The sequence below is a fragment of the Excalfactoria chinensis genome, chromosome 12 (assembly GCF_039878825.1).
Source record: "Excalfactoria chinensis isolate bCotChi1 chromosome 12, bCotChi1.hap2, whole genome shotgun sequence".
In the NCBI taxonomy this organism is placed as follows: domain Eukaryota; kingdom Metazoa; phylum Chordata; class Aves; order Galliformes; family Phasianidae; genus Excalfactoria; species Excalfactoria chinensis.
In genome coordinates, this window is record NC_092836.1 from 7,966,796 (window position 1) to 7,986,807 (window position 20,012).

The 20,012-nt window shown below is 42.6% G+C and overlaps 1 protein-coding gene and 1 long non-coding RNA gene across 7 annotated transcripts in view; one reads left to right on the plus strand and one right to left on the minus strand.

The window, feature by feature from the left end:
- FHIT (fragile histidine triad diadenosine triphosphatase) overlaps positions 1-16,225 on the plus strand; it is a 558,163-nt gene extending 541,938 nt beyond the window's left edge. For 2 of the 5 annotated variants that reach the window (XM_072347387.1, XM_072347386.1), the window contains exons 7-8: positions 8,924-9,027; positions 15,843-16,225. In XM_072347387.1, coding sequence (XP_072203488.1) covers positions 8,924-9,025 — 102 coding nt within the window. In that variant the 3' untranslated portion in view covers positions 9,026-9,027; positions 15,843-16,225. Of the gene's footprint in view, positions 1-8,923; positions 9,028-12,436; positions 12,553-12,587; positions 13,167-13,822; positions 13,953-15,842 lie in introns of those variants that run through there. The other 3 variants (XR_011905121.1, XM_072347390.1, XM_072347391.1) reach the window with 3 other exon arrangements.
- The window catches only part of LOC140257783 (uncharacterized), a 47,510-nt gene continuing 41,534 nt past the window's right edge, over positions 14,037-20,012 (minus strand). For both annotated transcript variants that reach the window (XR_011905122.1, XR_011905123.1), the window contains exon 8: positions 14,037-14,100. This is a non-coding gene — a long non-coding RNA (uncharacterized lncRNA). The remainder of the gene's footprint in view (positions 14,101-20,012) is intronic.

The following is a 20,012-nucleotide window of genomic DNA, read 5'->3' on the forward strand; positions in this document are numbered from 1 at the left end:
GCTGCGTTCATTTGGGCTGGAAATTGATTTCATTTCTGTTGATCCTCATCATTTCCTAAGGCATGAACAAAGTGAACTAAAAACAAAGTTACTTCATCTCTGAAAACTGGGGATGTTTGGGTTGCTTTTCCCATCTTCGTGTCCTCTCTGCCTTCTACCTCTCTATGTTCATGTCACCGCCTCACCCATGATTCTCCCTGGAGCAGAACTCGCACTAATGCTGCAGATAAAGTTCCAGTGAGTTTTCAAGATGAATATTTCTAAAATATGAGTGTGCTCAAAGGTCTGAACATTAATTCTGTCCAAAAGCAATGATACTCAAATCTGCATATTAAATATTACTTGTTATGCAAATGGTATCAGTACAGGATTTCTGTATAGAAACATGGAGGTGTCTGGGAAGATGCAGCGCAGGCTATGGCAACTGATTTTTTTACTAGGCAGTTTAATAAGATTTTCAATGTATTTTCATCAAAAACTCCTTTCTTCTAGTGGAAGCTATCAGCCTTAATTAACTGCACAATGTATCCAGCTAAAATTAATTTTGCCCAAATTCAGTCCATTCACTGAAATCTATTACAGAATATTATATTCCCAGGCTATGATGCCATCCCCACTCTTCAGCGCAGGCGTCACATGGGTATAACTGCAGTCTTACCCCCCAGAAAAAGAATTTGAACAGAAGGCCAACATTGCAGATTGGAAGAGGAGCAAATATATTCCTCCTCCTCGATTGAAGGCAGCCTGTGCTCCCACACCCCTTGAAAAAGCCACTGCTATCTCAGGCTCAACTTCACTAAGAAAAAAATAGGGGTTCTCGTGTTGCTTCTGAATTGGGTCCCTTGTCTGTGACTTTTTGTTCTCATTTGGTGTAGTGTATGTGTTAAGAGGTTTATCTTGAGGGATGAAGGAGCCTGCCTGGATAGTATTGAGTTGTTCTTACTCTCCTTCCAGTTCCTTTGTCTGTGTGCCCCCACTGGTACAAGGTGTACAACGAGGTGCCATGGGGGCACTCTGAGCAGCTCATGCCTTCTGCATCCATGCCTTGCAAAGGAAAGTCTTAGACCCTATTCTGCTATGGGTAACTTAGCTTTGTGAAGTTTATGTAATAAGAAAAACTGGATTAGAACCTATGTGATATCTCCTAAGAGAACATCTCATTTAAACTTTATGGCAGTGCTAACTTGCTAGGAAAACTGGGAGAGGTGACTGACCATCTGATATCTCCAGTTCTGCTCACGTATTTGGGTCTAGTGCTATATACTGCTGTTGCAATGTTGGGACAATGCAAGCCAACACTTGATTTTATAAGTATTCTAGACACTGAAGATACATATATATTTCTTTTTTCCTTTGCTGCTACTTTAAGAAATGAATTTTCAGACTCTGGGGCATTTGCCCTTGACAAAACTTGTCTGGTTCATATGGCACTAGGTCAGTGGAATATCAATAGATTCTTAATGCAGTCTGTCTCTTAGAGTTTCTTTCATTCCTCAGAGCAAGAGTAAATGTCATTCGTATTGGCAGGTTGTAATGGGAACATTGAGTTACTAATTTTTAGAAAATGCACACAGCTTTTAAGTAGTCTTGGTCTCCATCTTGTGTGTCCTCCGTGTCTATAGCAATTACAAGGCTAGATATCCCTTAAGATGCTAGAAAAGATCATTTTGTTGTCTTTTCTCCCCTCTGCCTCAGTGAAATATTCATGGTACAGCTCAGGTATTGGGATTGGGTTTAATGTTTCGTTGCATCACCATCTGTTTTGTTGTTGCAGTTGTTGTTTTTCCCCTTGGCGGGGGGTGAGGATGCACAGAGGCGGCAGTGAGGGATGCTCCATGAGGGTTCAAACCTGATAGAAAAATGAGCACAAAATCTGCAGTAACACAGTAGCTCCTCTGATCCAAGTTATTTTCTTTTTAACATCAAAAACCTTTGTGGTGAATATCTGCCATTATGCATGTAAATCATCGGTGGTTGACAGGCTCTGTGTATTCTCAAAGGCTATGAAGTCACATTAAAGTAAGCTTTTATACTATATTATATAAAGTTCATTCATATAACTTAGCACAGGCATTGAAATAAAGCTCCTCACTGAGACAAATGGCATTATCAAGTTCTAAGGACATATTCAGGGTATTGTGGTGGCTTGATAGCAAAGGACAGCCCAGAGAAACTTAAGACCACTGGGGGGAGGAGGGACACACACAGAGCACTGTGATGGCTTTGCCTCAAGCACTCGAGTCCCTTGGCCACAGCCAACCACAACCACTCCACTGGTGGTGGCACCTCTCTGCCACCACACCTGGGAAGAACCACTTTATTTTTACTCTAACCGTGGAGTTCGGCCCATAACATTTTGCTAGGATTTTTTCAAATCCTTTTTGATCTTGTTCTTTTTCAGTATTTCCCTCTTATTGCTGTTGATTTAAATGTCATGACATTTTAAACATGACTTATTATAACAAAACAGTATATAAAACAATATACTGCGTAATAAATGCAGCCATATTTTTCAGAGTGAATGTTAAATGAGAGCAATTTATTCCTCGGCCTATTTTAGTGCCTACTTACTGGATGGTATTGGCCACTTAAGTCCCAGGGAGGCAATCTTGGAGGCGAGGTAGCCTTGTGTGTGCCAGGCTGAAAGCTAAAGAAGTATCAGAGGGGTGCCTGGGAGGAAAAGTGCATCCTGGGGATGAAGCTGCATCCAGGAGAAGGCAGACAGCCCTGTTCTGGGTCTGCTGGCAGGCGAGGGGTCCCTGAGTGCTGATGGAAGCACGTACAAGCAGGCTTTGGAACCGCAGGGGTTTGCCTCCAGCGTGCAGCATGTGTCAGTTCTGACATTTGAAATCTTAAAATCTTCCTGCAGTCAGCGGAGAGAGTGACTCAGAGTACCAGCTACTCCAGGAAACGTTGATTGAATGTTGTTTTTTAATTTCAGAGAGTTGTGGGGCTGGGAGGTGGCAAGGAGAGGCGGGGAGGTTTGCTCAATAGGAGCTGTTGGGTTGGAGTACGCTCGTTCACTTGCCAAGCAGAAATCTGTTCTCTGTTCTGGCCATTGTGAGCTCTTCCTGCAGCTCCCAGAGATGAGGGGAGGAGGGAAGGGCTCCCCGAGAGCTGGGGCCATGCTGTTGTCCCTGCTGTTTGCTGAACCAGCTCTGCATATGCTGTAGGACCTGCAGCCGATTTCTTCTGTGCGGGTGGAAAAATACAAAGGAAAACTGAATCAACCTCCCTAACACAAATGTGTCTTCTTTGGCATGCCATGAATCTTACCGAGTGTGCCTTGGATATGGCAAATATTTGTTTAAAGTTAAGAGGATTAGAAGGGGAAGCTCTGACTTTGAGGCTCCCTGAGCCGAGAGCCAGAATACATCAGGCTGATATGGGCACCCCGAGGTTATCTCCACTGCTGGGATGGGACATGCACATCTCCCTGTCGCTCTGACCTTTGGGGGAGATGCTTTCAGTCAAGTAATACATGCACCTGCATGAAATTTCTGAATCACTGACTCTATCCTTGATTAAAGTGCTTTTTCTTGATTAAAAATAGCCTTTTTCCAAATGAGTAATGTTGCATGGCAGGCTGTGCACACAGTTTAGCGTTTCCTTCAGCATTATCATGTTGATGACATTGCCATTTCTTCCCAAAACTCTGTGAAAACATCTCTTTGTGTAGACAGTTCTCACTAGAAAATGCTCTTAGGAAATCCCCCCGCATCCCTCTTGCCTCATCTTTCCAGGTGTAACTGGTGACATTATCTGCTACCTGGGAGGATAACAGGAAACTTTTTCTACTTAAAAACAAATTGCAGCCAAAGACTTTGACTGGATTCATATTGGACTGCAAATAGCAGTTCTCCAAGTCTTTGACAGGACTTCTAACCCCACTGGATATTCCTTCAAGTATCTCCTTTGTAACATACCCTCTTTCCTAGAATTTTATCTCAGATGGAGTCAAACTGGAAGTCCATCAAGATTTCATCTCTTCAGAGTGCAATCTGTGTATTTCCCTGAACAGCAAATGTGTTTTCTATACAGCCATCATTCTGCTTTTGGTTGATTTTGTGTCTCTTATTCTTTAAAAAAGAAATTGCTCAGGATACCTTTTCTATTTTATTTATTTATTTTGGTACAGAACTGTTGGAAACTTGCTCTTGTCGTGTGTACTTTAGCAAAGCACTTAAGCACGTGTGCTCAGGGTTTCTGCTTAACCTTTCCATGTTTCCACAACATTCTCTTCATTGAAGTGAACTGCTAAAAAGCACATGGTTACTCGTGCCCATATGAAGTATGAGCTTCAAGTCTTTCCCCAAAGCAAAACAATAAAACTGTAAAAAGAATACATATATATATTTACAGCCAGCATGACAATGAAGTAAATACCCTCTTTAAAATAAAGCTGTGATGAACAGAGATTTCCTATGGAAGGTATGCTTTGCAGGGATAACGTCGGTAGCTGAAGCAGCAGCGTGCTTCATGAAGTGCTGAGATAACTGTAGGAGGATTCTTCCAGGAGATAGTTTTAAAACTAAATAGTAGCCACCAGGAATGCAGGCATCCTGGATTTCTTCTCTGTTTCCTTCAGTAACTCGTATGTGATGCAAGTAAAAAATACCCTTAAATCAGAGCTTTGTTTCATGCCCGTGCAGATACTGATGTAACAGAATCTTAAGCAAAACTGGTGATGAGAAAGTTAGTTATAGGGTGTGATTTTTCTTCCCCCCCCCAGTGTTTACTTAAAAATAAAGCAAGTAAATTACAGCACTCTTGTAGCAACAATTGAATATGGAGAACAGGCCCAAAGACACAGAAAGCTCCCAACTGCTGGGGATGCTCAGGCAGGAAGCAGGGCATGCCTTGGGCTGAAAGCACTGTTGTGCCCATCATGCTTTCATTTTATTCTGTTAATGGAGTTGAGATTCAAACCACAACCAACCAAACGTATTTGAGATGGAGATAGAAGGCACAGCCCAGCAGAGGCTTTGGGAAGACAGCAGAGGTTGCGGAAAGGGTACAGTGTAGCAGGAGTTGCAGATGATAGCAATGACAGTCGCAGTTAATTACATTATGGGGAGAGGTGAAAATGAAGTCCTACCAGGAGGATGTAAGCTAAATAAAAAGAGAAAGAAAGCACTGAGGGAAAAGAGCCAGGACAAGCCCAAGGAGAAAAGGGCGAAGAAAGCCATTCAGAAATTAAGTTACATAAAGGCAGAACAAGAGGAAAGCAGCACTGAGGTCTTTAGTATCACCAAATGAATGAGGAGCTGTGGGTTCAGGAGGAAGAGGTACATGCAGAAGCCCTGAGCTGCTTTTTGCCTCCAGTCTCTGGAAATGGGTTGTCTCTGGAGAGTGAAAATGGGACATTCCTCTTTCTTATGGTTCACACGTTAATGTGGTGCTGAAATATTTTGCAGATTTCACCCAAATGTGGAAATTCAATAGCAAAATGATGCCCCTTTCGAGCAGGTCATGATAGTATCCAAGGGAGTATTGATACTAACAAGCAGTGCCAGCAGGGTAATGCCTGATATCTGATCCAAACTGCTAGCAAATATTAGTTCCTTTCTCTGTTTTTTTCAGCTGTGGGCTTTGTCAGCGTTGTGTCATATAACTGACAGAGCAGTTGGGTTTTGTTGTGTTGCAGTGGTTTGCTGTAATTACTCTCTACCACTATGAATTTTCTTGTAGTTAAATGTGTTGGAGGTTATAAACTCTTAAGTATCAACAGTAAATATTCATGGAGTGACAATAGTGTTAATTAGCATAAAAGCTTTTTTCCCCCCAGTACTTAACAGAGCTAGTACTCTGTTAACATAGGTTGCTTTTCTGCTGATATTATGACATAAGTAGAAACACCACAATACAGATGTTATTTCAAGCAACAGCCAGTCCTGGACCTGGGTTCACCGCTGCCTGCTGCAGTGTGAATTCTGGGCTCCACAGCAAAGGGTGAGAAGCAAAGGTTCCCCAATGTGAATGTGTGATAAAACAATATTGCTTTTCCCTTAAGAATTGCAGTGATAAAAACACAGACCATTCTGCAGCACTAACAACTTTAATAAAATAACATAAAGCACAGCTGTCAGGTCTGCCAGCATCTCACACTGGGAGACATGAGTGAGAAAATGAACGCTTTTCACAAGCAGAAATATTCAAAGAGCTTCGCTGTTTACAAGTAATCAAGACTGACAGTCATAGATTATTGGTGGAAGAATGTTTTCTGCTTGAGGTGAAAGAAGAGGATAATTTATCAGGAAGCCCAAGAAGTCAGACATCAGTAATGATCTACTTGAAGAAGGGCATATCTTAGAAACAGTGCATTTATTTGTACTGCGAGGCAAGAAGATGTACTGTTATAAATGAGAGTCAGTGCTGGAAGAATGTTGAACCAGATACAGTGTGTAATTGGGGCAGCTGAGATTAGAGCTGACTAATGTGCATCTGCGTTTGCCCAGAATATTCCATATGCACATACATGCTTTCCCACCCTGTCCTGTCTCTTCAGAGGTATCTGAACCAATACTTATTATGAATCTTGTTGCTTACCCTTTTGCTAATTCTTGCTTGTTTATCTGCCCCAGTAATACAGCAATAGGTCTGTGTTTGGTTTCAGACAATGCAGGGCTTCTAGTGTTAGCATATTTGCCTGCTGTAGTGCCTTTGTGTCACCTTCCTGTGATGTTTTTATGTTCCCTCATGTGCCAGCAGTTTTTTAAGTGGTAATTAGCTTGAACCTCTGCAGAAAATGATCTGTAGCTTGTGACTGCCCTGCCCACATCTCCATGTGTACCCTGGGCTGCAGTGATGCAAGACTCCATGTAGGCAAACCCCACTCCCAGTGCTTTTGCCACTTGCAGAGGGAACTCCTTGCAGAGGGAACTGCTGTCCAGATACCAAGAAAAGCTGCTTCCTTCCTACAGTGTGGAGGGAGTTGATTCTATTTAGGTGATGAAGCTCATTTCTGTATAAAATGCCACAGCAATTCATTCAGTACGCTTCTGTTTCTTTGAGCAAGCAACATTAAAATAAAAGCTGAATTAAATCCCTACCTTATTAATCTCTGTGCGAGCGAGCTGGCTCTTGCCTGAATTACACAAATGGGATAGTGAGGGAAAAGAGCAGCCAAAGGCATCACTGAAAGCTAAGCAAGGAGGCCTGGAGGAGCAGGGCCTGCCCTCCCTTGCCTCCGAGCTGTTGCTGCTGTGTCTCCTGCTGCCACCAGGTTGAATGAGCGAGACTGCTTTTTAGAAAGCCAGCTCACCCCTCAGACACACAATTGATTTACCACCACTTGGCTCGTCCTGTGAAGTGTGAGCACTCCGTCAGTGGGAAGTATAAGGTGATGTGTGCTACTTCTCCAATTGCCAGCTTAGCTGTGGTACCCATATGCCATATAGGTTCCTACAGTGGCAGAAATGATGGATGTTGAACACGTATGCAGTGTACCTGCTCCTGGTGTGTAAGTCTTTCTCCATAATTCTATAGCATTATTACAAGATGAATTTATGACATACCTAGAGCTAACGTAACAATGAAGATTAGTTCTATACTAGTCAAACAGTAATACGCTTTAATTTGCCTACAGCTATTGTATCATATTGGCATGAAAGGAAATAGCTTTCTAAAGCAGCTTCATCTGCTGAGCAGAAAGAAATCTGTACTGCAGAATGTAAAAATGCACAGGACTATAGCTGGCAGCAAAACTGAGAACTGGGGAAACGCAGCACAAATGTATGTGTGAGTTGGATATATGCTAACAATCCTAGTTTATTGCTAAACATGCCAGATAGAGTAATGAAGTTTGCTTGGCAGGTACAATATTGTTTTGTCTTTGTTTCTAACTGCTTCATCTTCTGTACTAAAATTTGCCCAGGATTAAAAGGTGTAAATTCATTTAGCTTCCAGCTTTGTTTGTGGCATTAACAACGAGTTGATATTGTAATGTTCTTCAGAAGCGTGGAAGCTGTTAATACAATCCGTACTTGTCTCTGTACCCAGAGACACACTAGAAATCTCAATACTTAAGCAATTAACGCAAATGTTTCTCTTGCCTGCTGTTAATGTAGTCTTCCCTTGATGAGTGGCAGAAATTGAGTGTACATGTGTACAAATAGGCACTCAAGTGCTACCACATCATATTTGCCATAAAATAGGACACTCTCTTCTGGAGTAGATGGGTTTGAAATTTTCAGGTCGGTTATAATGTCACTTAATTCTTACCACATATGGGATATTTTTGCAGGTGTATTATGCAGCTAGAGTGAAAAATTAACTGTTTCACAACTTTTGATCTTTTTCCCCATTAAATCGCTGATGAAATATAGTGTTCTTAAAAGAATTTTCCTTTCTAAAGTAGGGCTATACCTTACTTTTAAAGCAAGGGCAAGGAAAGACTAATAACTTGCATGCAGGGAGGTAATGTATCTCTTCTGAAAACTGCTGGTATAAACTGCTGATGGAAACAGCTGCAACGGGGCCTTGTTATCACAATAGGTCTTTGATGAGAAAGCTGGCCTCATGGGAAGAGGAAAAAGCAGAGAAAATTTTACATGAATTACTGGCAGGGTGTCCAGGCAGCTTCTGCCTGGACCACTCCACCAATGTAATGGGCACTTCAAGCTGCCGGAGGGTTTGTTATCCTATTACCTACCAGCTTTGCATCAAAGACTCACGAGGTATCTGGCCATCGGCTCATAAAGGTGAAATTTGTCACTGCCTATTACTCATCCTGGCATGCCGTGTTATCAGCATAAATCCTTCAGAGCCACTTACCCAATCCTACTGTTGTCACAGTCCAAAACCAGTAACCTTCACCCTTCATCTTTCTATCTGCAGGTCTTTCCATCCCATAAATCCATGGAATACTTCAATAGTTTCAGTCAGATGACTTGTATTTTTCTTCTTCTTCCCTCAAAAACAGTTGCAGGGCCATGACAAAGAGGATTCCCCTGCCCAGTGGAGGACAGAAGAGGAGATGGCAGCTGAAGCAGCAATTCTGAAGAAGTACTTTCAGAAAGATTAAAGGTAATTGTTTGCACATCAACATACTTCTGCACCACCTGGAACTGTTCAGTCCTCTCTAGACTTCTTAAGGACATGTGAGACCATGTAGAATGGAACAGAAAAAATGAGAGCTCTTAGTTTGTGTCATTTCAAAATGGATGCAGCGCTCCAACAGCAGCTAAAATAATGCCCTCATCCTTCAGTAAGAACCATCTTAGAGCTTTTTAGTTACCTGAGAGCAAAAGAATAACACACCTGGAAATCAAAACTGTCAGTAGTTGCTCCAGATGAATGCCTGTCCTAACATGTCCTGCTTTTAGAACAGAAGCCACCACGATACCTAGACAGTGAGTTAAAAACTGCTGTGCTTGTGTACATGTAACAGATCCCAGCAGAATTCAGGCTGTAGAGGAGTACGTGCAAATGTGAGCTTCCTCCTGCACATCTTAAATCATCTGATCAATTCAACATTCAAATTTACGCCTGCTGGAAAACAGCCTGTTCTGCTAAATTCCTCTTGGCTTAAAAGGAAAAGAAATATGTGTAGGGAGAAACAGAAAAGGGAAAACATTTGGCAAACACTAACATTGGTGCTCTAGAAACAGAAAGGTTTTCATTTTGTACCCGGAGTCCCAGAGGCCAGATTCTTTCTGTCAGAATGAACTGGCCCCCAGAGTACGATATGAGTTACACTGGGATGTGTGCTGCGGCAGTGATGCCAAAAGCTCCCTCTCCCCTGTTCCCCATATGTTGTTTGCCACCATCCAGCACTCTCATTTCTCTGTCATTTCTGACTTAAGTATTTTTTCCTAAAATCCCATAAATATCCCTTTTCTCTGCCTGTGACTCACTGCTTGCTGCCCGGCTTGAAAAATCTTGAGCTCAACTACATGACACACACGGCACCTGTGTGTAACAACTTCATCTTCTCTGCTGTTCTGTCTTTTCCATTTGGGCTGGTTTACTGGACTCTCTCTGTTTTGCCACTTGTGTGATGACTGCAGCAAAAACACCAGTTTTTCCAGGCAATTTAACCATGGCAGCACCTCCACGGGCTGGCACAGAGTAATGTGTAATGCATGTCAGTTGCAAGAGCAGGGGAAGATTGTCCTCAGCACCTGGGATTGATCCAGTTGGGCACATAGGGAGATCAGGGGCCAGAAATAAGGGCTACACAGATAAGTTTCCACTTTGACTGTGGGATTTGTTTGGAGATGTGCATTTCTGAGAGCCAGAAAAGTGGGTGACTCAGACAGGAAGACCACATCCTTAGATAATACATATGCAAGGAGTCCTTTCTACAAACAGAGGCATTATGTTGTGCATCTTCCATGGCATGAATATTATTTAGAATAAAACAGCATATTCCTTTTGCAGTGGTGATGTTCCCCATTACATAGTGGGTAGGTCTGGGATTCAGGAGGGTTTTCTTTGGTTTGCTTAGAAATGAATTTGAAGTATGTTTACAGAGAGGCTCTCAAGGGGATTGGAATTAGATACCCACGTATTAGTAATATGTTCTGAGCATCTCCTGATACTAAACACAAAGCTTTATAGATGGAATTGGCTTGCAGGAATGAATTTATACATGCGACAGGACTTTTATTTCCATTTATTATGAAAATAAATCAGTGTGTCTCTGCATGGATGACCTCTTGATAAGTTCTCCATGATATTAAGGTCATTACCTTTCCTAGAACAGGCTGGTAAATTAAATCTCAGCAGCATCATTATCATGAGAGTATTTTGCTTAGTACAAACAGTCCTTCCAACCCTTGGTTCCCAGTGCAAGACATCACTGTCAATCTATTCTCCCTGACATTGTTTTGCTTCTGAGGCTTAAAGCTCTGAACCTCTGATAAAGGTGTAGCTGAGCATCTTCTGAATTTGTCAGCCTTTATTTTACTCTCTTAACCTTGCTTCTAAAATGATGAAGATTGAAAACTCTTGGCAAATTAGCAAGGTTATATGCATTCTCCTTCAAAGCTATTTTTGCTTTTCACCTACAAAGGATTTATTTTGCCATTTATAAGTTTACCTGGACACTGTTTGATTTGAGCGTTGTCATGCAGCACAGGAAAGTCAGAAAGAGCTGAATGTGTGTGTTCTGGAGCCAGCAGATGGCAATTTTTAAGGCCTCATGCATTATTTTTCTACTTAAGTGTTGTGTTCAAGGAATCCCAGCTCAGCTAGATTAGCCTGGACAGACTGAGCAGTGCCTCAGAGCCTTCCAAGCTGCCCTTACATTTATCACAAGTCCTTCACCAACTGTCACGACTCCTGTGTGACTTGATTAGGTACAGGGACACTTTTTTATCTGTATTTATGGATTATCTGATCAATAAGGACTTTTAGATTGCTTTCTTTTTTGTAAGAAACACTTGAAAAAAGGTAAGAAGCTCCTGATTCTTTTCCTACTACATATGCTGGTGCTGATCCCTCTTTGGTGTGTAGCCATGGCTGAATCATTACCCACGTTGTTGGAGATATCCAAGTTGTAGTTGAATGTCACTCTGAATAAGGACAAGAAAAAAACCCTTCTATGGAAAGGGAATTTAAAATGGCATTGCTCCTGGTAGTCACTTTCTTGTTTAATGGCACCAAGATTTGACCTCTTTGGGTGCTGTTTCTACTCTTGTGTTGGCTGTGTTTGCTAACTGGTATTTCTTTTGAGGTAGAACCACAAGGAAAGAGTCCTCACTCAAAGGGCAATATTTGATGCGGAATCTTAATTTGCAAGCCTGTTTTCAGTGGCACCCTTAACATTTTTCTATCTATAGCTGGGTGTTTTGATAGTCTGTTTTGTGCATTTTAAATCATGGCACACATGACAGCCAAAAGGCTAAAGATTAAAAGGGTTGCTAACCTTCGGATAGGATACGAAGGATGTTTCTCTTCAAAGGCAGTTTCAGTGTGTAGTGTGGCTCCTGAAGAAAGAACCAGGCTGCACAAGTAAAAGTCTTCCTATTTTATGTGCAATTGCAGTTGTATTTCTATGCTGCAAGAAGAGTGTTCAGTCTTAAGTATGATGTCAAAATGTCCCTTTGCATAAAGGAGATTGGCAGTGATACTCCATTGCTTAGTGCTTTTTGGGCTGCAAATATCCCACCGCTTTTAATTGCTTAATCATCTGAATATTTGTCATCCAACATGCAAAATTCATTTTTAAATCTCTCAAAAATAATACCGGCTGCACAGTGGTGCAGGATTTCTAATGTCAGCTTTACCCTTTATCCCCTGTCTGGCAGTGTTTCTGGAGAATATAGTCTATTAAACTTTGTCAGAGAATACAAATTTTATTCATTTTTTTCACCCCACTGTGAAAGAGATGATCTCGTTCTTTGAGAGCACTCATCCTGCCTTCTGACTGCCTCTTCTGTACCAAGATAGCAGCATGTATGAAAAGATGCTATTCTATTGACTTCGGCAGGGAAATTACCACCGTTAGCAGCAACTGACCAGAGGGAATTTAAACTGGCAATTTGACTCTCATCTGGTCTTGCTCCAGCACGTCTTGATCGTTCATGCCGCATGTGCAACCGCGAGCACCAGAGCAATCACATCACTTTCCTTAAACTTAGACAAGTGTGACAAGATGGCTCGCAGAACCTCTCCGTGGCAGCTTTACTCTTAAGAAAAGCCCTGCCGTTATTTCTGGCACTTGGAACTAATAAAACCGCAGAATGACGATTGTGCCTCGGAGTGCAACCACAGAAAGTACAACATGCTGTGAATTCAGCTGTGGGGAACAGCATCAGTGGAGGTGAGTGCCCGTCAGCTGTGGGAGCCTTGCTTCATATGCACGGCAGTTCTTGGAGTGCTTACATTGGAGTAAGCGTTGAGGTGTGCCGGGTCCTGGGGACATCCCCAAGAGCGTCACTGAGAGCTGTTCGTGGCTGCACTTAGGAACTGTTTGCATATAATCCTGAAGTAAACACACATCCTAGTAATCAGCTATAGATTTTGCTGCTCTCCAGCCTTAAGTGCTATTAATTATATCCCCCACTCAGCAGCCTCCAAGAACCATTAATTAGAAAGCAGGAGCTGACAGTTTGCTTGTCTGTGTGAAACTATTATGACCTGAGAGTGAAATATAAGCTTCAAAAGAAACATTCTTTATGAAGGTCACCTTGGAAAACATCGTAACAATCTGTCAGAACAGGACGCCACACTCCAAGTGTGCGTTTTAGAATGACATTATGCTTTAAGTAGTTGGAAATAGCAAAAAGAAGATGGATCGAATCATAGGGTCTGTGCTTTTACACCCAAAGCTTTTTTTTTTTTCCCCCTAGTGAGTACATATAAAGTAATCTTTTTTTATCATTTCAGTGGAATGGAAGGTTAATATCAACAGAAATTCCACAGACAAACATCATAGGGCCCTTGCTGGTATTTTGGAAGTGTAAAACATCCATGGCCACCACTTCTGTAGCAGGGAGGTTTATGCACAAGAGTTAAATTATTTCTTGAAGGGAAGATGTAAACAGCAAGGAGAAATGTAGTGACTGAGCGTAGCAATAATACCCGCCCTAGAAGGCTCAGAGCAAAGGCTTTCCCCAGGCCAACGTGGTGTGTTAATGCACAGCAGCTTCAGCATCAAAGCTGATAATTCTAGTTGAAGCATGTTGTTACTCTAATGGAAACAAAGCTGCAATAGAATTAGCTGTAGTTATAAGTGAAGCGCCTTTCTCTTGCAGGAGGCTGCCATAAACATAATGTTATTCTCACACCTGAACAGAGCCTCTGTTCTGAGGATGTAAGTGGTACTGTGCTAAAAGTTGTATATCTCTTTCTCTGGACTTTCATTTCCCTGTAGGTGGCCATTTAATTCAGCTGTAAAGGGTACAATGAATTCCATACTGCACTGCTTGGATCCTGCAATTACAGCTACAGCAGAAATGTCACGGCCAGAGACACAGGCAAGATTGTGCTGCATGAAGGCAAGAGCTGCAAATGCATTGCTGTTAGCAAAGAAGCTGACAGGGCCAGACATTCTCTTAACTTGCATATCCAGAAGCCTAAATGCTTACCTGAGCTGTCTGTCAAACATCAGGTGTTTTCTAGTGTAATCCATTAAGTTTTGTCTGTGCTGCGCTGTATGTGAGGAAAACATAGAAGACTATTGTGAGATTTAAAGAAAGGAGATACCAACTGTTGTCTAGGACTTTTCTACCCCAAACTTATGCTAAAATGGTGCTGAACCCTCAGAGCTGCAAAAAGATGCACTCACTAAGCAGCCAGACCCTCCCTGAAACCAATTCATAAAACATGAGCTGAGTAATTCACAGGCTGCCACCGAGCTGTCAGTCAAGAGGGGCATACAATGGATATGCTTGCTTGAAATGCCTTGGAAAAGGGGAAGCATATGTTTCAGTGAGAAAAGACAATCAAACAAAGAAGTGGGTGGCTGGGGAGTAGCAACCTCACAGCAGCAAGGATCCAAGCCTTGAAAGCAGCCTGGGGAAAGAAGTTCAGGGGCCGTGCCCCCGTGTAATGCTTGGAAACAGCTTTGTGTTTAATAAGCTGATACCGTGTTCTGAGTAGTAAAGCCAACTCTTAAGCATGGTCTGAAGTGGAGGCACAAAACGGAAGATACCAAGCAAAAAGTCTGCTTCGTGCTGAATTATTAGCAAAGGTTTGTATCGAGTTATCCTATTGCTGTAGCTGCTGCATAACGAAACAGCCCACAAGGACACTCAAACCAGCAACCTGAACGTGACCTCAAAGCTTAAGAGCTGTCTTTGTGTTTCTTTCTGTAAGGGTGGGAAGGCAATATAATTCCTCTGGTAAATAGCTATTTGAAAAAGGAGAGGTATGATGGACATTGGAATATGTTGGACTAAGTCTATTTGAGGCTCTGTGATTTGCCAGGATATCAGTCTGTACACAAAAGGACAGCTGTGTGCCCCATTAGTGTGTTAGCATCCTGGGCTAATGCAGGCCTCCAGTTAGCCCTGCAATAACATGACTTTGTGCATGGGGACAGTGCGTGGTTTTTACTGTTCTACTCAGCTGCAGTCGCCAGGCTCTCAGCATTTTTGTTTCCACCTGCCTGTTGCAGCACCTGGTACGGGTCTCCTCCTGGGAGCAGGCAGGGAACAGGATCCCAGCTCATACTCCAGTGTCAGAGATAACTGAACTCAGAGTAATGATCCCTCATCGTTGATGTGTAATGCCTTGGCATTACCTAGAGAGACCCGCAACAGGGTCAAGATGGATGACTTTGAAAGAGCATTTTAGGAGCTTATATAAGGGATCAGGCACTCCAGAGAAAGTGTCTTGCATGAGATTATTATAGCAAAATTGATTTGAAGAGAAAGAAGCTGGATTTGATGACACAAGATGCCCTTTTTAATCCCTTGTTCCTATGACTAGCAGTCAACAGAGCTGGGGAATGTGCTGTGTTGCTCAGTGATATCAGAGAGGTGCTTCACTTCATGTTTGTTTTTTGTAACACGCTCCTGACCTCTTTTGGAGTGCTTTGTGAGTTAGGTATGAAAAGCGCGATGTGAGAGAAAGGCATTAGTATTATTTGGAAGTGAACTTCATTGAAAAAAGTATATAATAAATCAAACACTTCCCTTTCTTGCTCTGATAGATACTTCTAAAGTAGTTGTATGAGACAGTTTTCTCTTCCTATAGCGCAGGCTATAATAGGAGCTGAAATGTGCTGCGTGTGGACTTAACACCGAACATTTCCTTTTGCTGTCAGTGCTTCCTGATGGAGCACACTAATGAGCACCCAACTCGTTAGCGATAAACAGCCTTACATTTTGTCTTACTAACACACATCAAAGATACTATTATATTTAACCAGAGTGTTTGATATTTCTCAGGTAACAGCACGTCTGAAAAACATCCTGTGACATAAGGAAGACCTCATTCTGCAGTTCTCAGCGGCCCTGGAGTTGCAGCTGAATGCAAATAAGGGATTCTTCCATGAAAAATTTTATTGGACCTCTGGATGTCATCAAGGATGAATTTCAGCTAAGACAACTCGCAGTGTTGGTTCCAAGTACTGCTCTGAGTAGTAAGTCATATTGTTCGGAATTGTGTACTTGGGAGCAAATCTTTTAAAATTGTCCCTTGGTCTAAATTGCAATAAAGTGCTAGCTTAACTGGATAGCTGCTGTGTTTAGATACATTACATAGTGTTTACTTCACGTCTGTGTGTTTTGAGATTCAGTTATTACACGTATTGTATCAAAGAAAAATTAGATCCTTTAGCAGTGTGACATTTCATAAGAAAACAAGGCTTTGTTGTAGGCTAGACAAGATAAACTTGGAGAGGTACTATTCTGCCAGATAAGATAGCAGAACAAGGAATTTGTAGCCCTTCTTAAGATCTTTCCTTTGTCTGTTGTTTGTAATGCATTGTCACAAAGGTTTCGGAGCTTAAGGCTATACAAAACACTTCTGCAAATCAATGAATATGTAAAGCTGCTAATGTGATAGTCATCATCGCATTAGGGTTAGACTGGCATGAAAGTCCCACTTGCAGCAACAGACTGAGCAGAAGCCACTGGTGTGGAACGCTCCCTTGGCAAGAAATTCTGTGTTCAGAGCCCTGCAAAGGAACGTGCCATGGGTTAGTCGTTGATTGCTAACACATAATGAAGAAAAAAGAAGTCAACAGATGGGGGAAGAAATGAGTCTGCAAGACGTGCATGAAAAGAGCACCCATCATCTTACTCTTGAGCTGGGGGGAAGCTACAGACAAAGCTTCTGCATCATCCCCTGTGTGTTGTGAGTCCTTTAATAAGAGTCACACAGAAGGGGGACATGTGGTGTGGGCTTTACTTAAACACTGGGGGGGATTTTAGGGTCAGGTCCAAGCCAGAGTCAGGCAATGCTTTGCCTAACATCACAGTGTGCTCACTGTTACACGTGTTCCAAAATAGTCTGTCCTATAGAATCACGCTCTGATCTGAGCAATATGAAAATATACAATGGATGAACGCGTACACAGCACTGTTTTCCCTGAGTTTTTCCCTGAGTTTCTTTGCACTATACAGCACAGAGGAATTCAGCCCATTGGTTTGAAGTATCTCTGCTGATCAAACGTAAGTAGAAACACTAGAGGAAAATGGCTGATTTTAATTCCAGATTTTACTGCGTTGCTGTTAAAAACATTGTTTCTGAAAAGCAGGTTTGATTTCAAAGATTTACCGTGATGTGATGTGGCAACCCGTATCTTTCATGAGCCCTTTGAAAAGCTGTAGCTATTGTAATGTGATTTCTTTTTCCACGCAGAGTAAATGAAAAGGCCATTTTGATGGTTTCTGCCCCCTTTGGACCCTGAACAAGGACTGACTAAACAGGAAATGAGGTCAGGGAGAAAGAGGTGACAGAAGAGAAAAACTGAGCAGACAGGCTGGCAAATGGACCTATGTGAATGGTAGCGCTTTTGTATTTAAAGTATCTGTGATTTTGTGAAGGTAGAAAACAAAGGTTGCTCTAAGTGGGAAAATGCTAAATGGAAAACTCGAGCATCCATTACATTTGCAAAGTATTTCCAGACCTTAGTGGCTTCCTTTTAGGTATGGAATATTTGATATTAACACTGTAGCCTGTGATGAGCAGGCGCTGTGCCAGCTGTTTTGCATAGGGGCTGCTGAGCAGATGAGTACTGAGCTGTATGGAACATTTCATTTGTGTAAATGAGGAGGCAGTCATCATTGCACTAAAGGTCCTGTTTTGTTGTGGTTTTTTTTTAAAAAGCCTCCTGTGGCATTATGCACAAAACAACCTATTTATGCAGCATGAAAATATTTATGTGCTGAGCTCCAGCTTTAGAAGGGAATTTGCAATAGATGAGAGACAGGAGAAAGGATTGTAGTGAGAGATAAGAAGAGATTAGAAAAGGCAGATCATGAAGTACATGACATCCTGCAGCAGTATGTAGAGTCACTCCCCTGCCCTTTTTTAACACGTTAGCTTTAAGGATGGAGTCTGGGTCATTCATATCTTTCCTATAAACTTACTTTTCTTCACATGTTTGAAGTGCAAGGAGACCCTTTGCTGAAGGCACTGCCGGTCTTTGTAACCCAAACATTTTGTTTCCAGCCTTGTTCACTTGTACTTATGCTGGGAGGTGGGTTGTGTCCAGCACGCCCAGGGCTTGCCTTTAACTGGGTGATGCTGAAAGTTACTGAGTTATTCCAGTAAGAAAACAGGAAAAATCAGAAAGGTGAAGAGCAGGTTGCTGTGAAGGGCTTTAGTGGACATCGTGCAAATGAAACAGTCCCAATGCTGTGGCTTCCTAACACAGGGCAGAGCTGACTGTGCTTGCTGTTAATGGCTTGGGACCGTGTTCCTGACTTTATACACAGGCAGATTTCCTAAGCTTTTTTCCATTAGTAAAAGTTTACTTTGTTGAAGTGAGCAGTTCCTCCAAGGGGATCCAGTGACTATGCCTGCATGCCTCTGTTTTCATTAGCAGAATAGCAGTGTTTCAGCTGCGTTGCTCTTCATTGACTTTGTAGGAACAGGCTGGGAGAAAGACGTGGCTCCAGCTGCCCTCTTATCTCTGCTTGCTGTGAAATAGAAATTGCAGAAAAGCTGTCTCTTGCACCATTAGTCCAGTAAGCAGGAGCACGGCCAGCTTACTGGGAGTGTGCATAGCAGCCTGTCTGAGAGCACCGATCCATTGGGGACACTGTTGGTCCATGGACTTGGCCCTGCCACACCAGGCAGCCCTGGCGTATAGTCCCATCTGGATGCCACCTGGCACCATCTGTTCACACAAAGATTTTTAGGGCTGGGCAAAAACATTAGGAATCAGCTCTGAAGGCTTTGGTCTGGGTCTGTGTTGTGCTATGCAAGGTTACAGGTACCTTTTTTCTGCACATCCGCTCCTGGTTTTCCAAGAATGCTCATCTAGATCACAATTATGGTTCTTTGTGCAACATAGGTGGCTACTTGTCTCTTCCCTCTCCACTCCCCATCTTTAGCTGTCACCATAGTCGATGGCTGCTGAAAAGCCTTGTCCTGCTCCTGCATCTAGTTCTGAACATACAGGCCAGCAGCACTGGGAAGAAGGAAATGCTGCTGCTCATGTGAGCTCTCCTGAGTGCTGGCACAGCTGTGAGTTTCAGAGCAGAGTGATGTATTTCAGCTGTTGTGAAATTCCTGAATAATCAGCTCATCAAAAAATATCATGCAGAGTTCCCTTGTAGTCCTGTCCAGCTCGCCACCTCGCCTGCCAATAGCTCTGTAGGGTGACCACAGCCTGGCACAGCCCATTAACAGAGCTCTGCACACTCATGAATAGAGCTGGCTGGAAAATGCAATGTTTCTTTTCAGGGGGGAAAAATGGTTTATCAGGACAAGAGTCTTTCTAGCTTTGCGTTTCAGGAAGAAGATTTCATCCACTGTTCCTTCCAGCACCCTCCGCTGTTCTCTGTGCTTGTTCCTCCCCACCCCACTTTTTTGGAAGGCAACTCCAGGAAAATGAGACTCTCATTTCAAGTAAGTGGGCGTGCATCAAGTAGGGCTGCTGTTTGCCCTATTGATGAGCTCCTTTTGGCTCCAAGGTTGGGAGTCTTGCTGCAGGACATGCACTGACCTGCTGGCACCTTTTCAACGTGGTACTCCTGGTGATGTGCTTGAGGACTTGCACTTTTTACTACTACTACTCAGTCTTGAAAAGATGCTGAGCAGCTTCAGAACCACCGCATATGAGGTAATGGCCCTAAGTTAAGTTAAGTTGCACCAAGAGAGGTTTGTCTTGAATATTACAAGTAAAATTTCACAGAATGGGGTGGTGAGGCATTGGGACAGGCTGTCCTGTGAGGTGGTGGAGTCACTGTCACTGGAGGTGTTCAAGAAACATGGAAATATCATTAACGAGTGAGTGACATGAATTGGTGGGGATGGGATGATGATTGGAGGGGATGAGGTTAGAGTTGTTAAGGAAAAGACCTCTATGATTCTGTGACTCTGACCTCTGGGGGAAGGTAGGTGTTAGAAGGGTAGAACCATCCTCTTTCTCTCTCTCTTTCTCA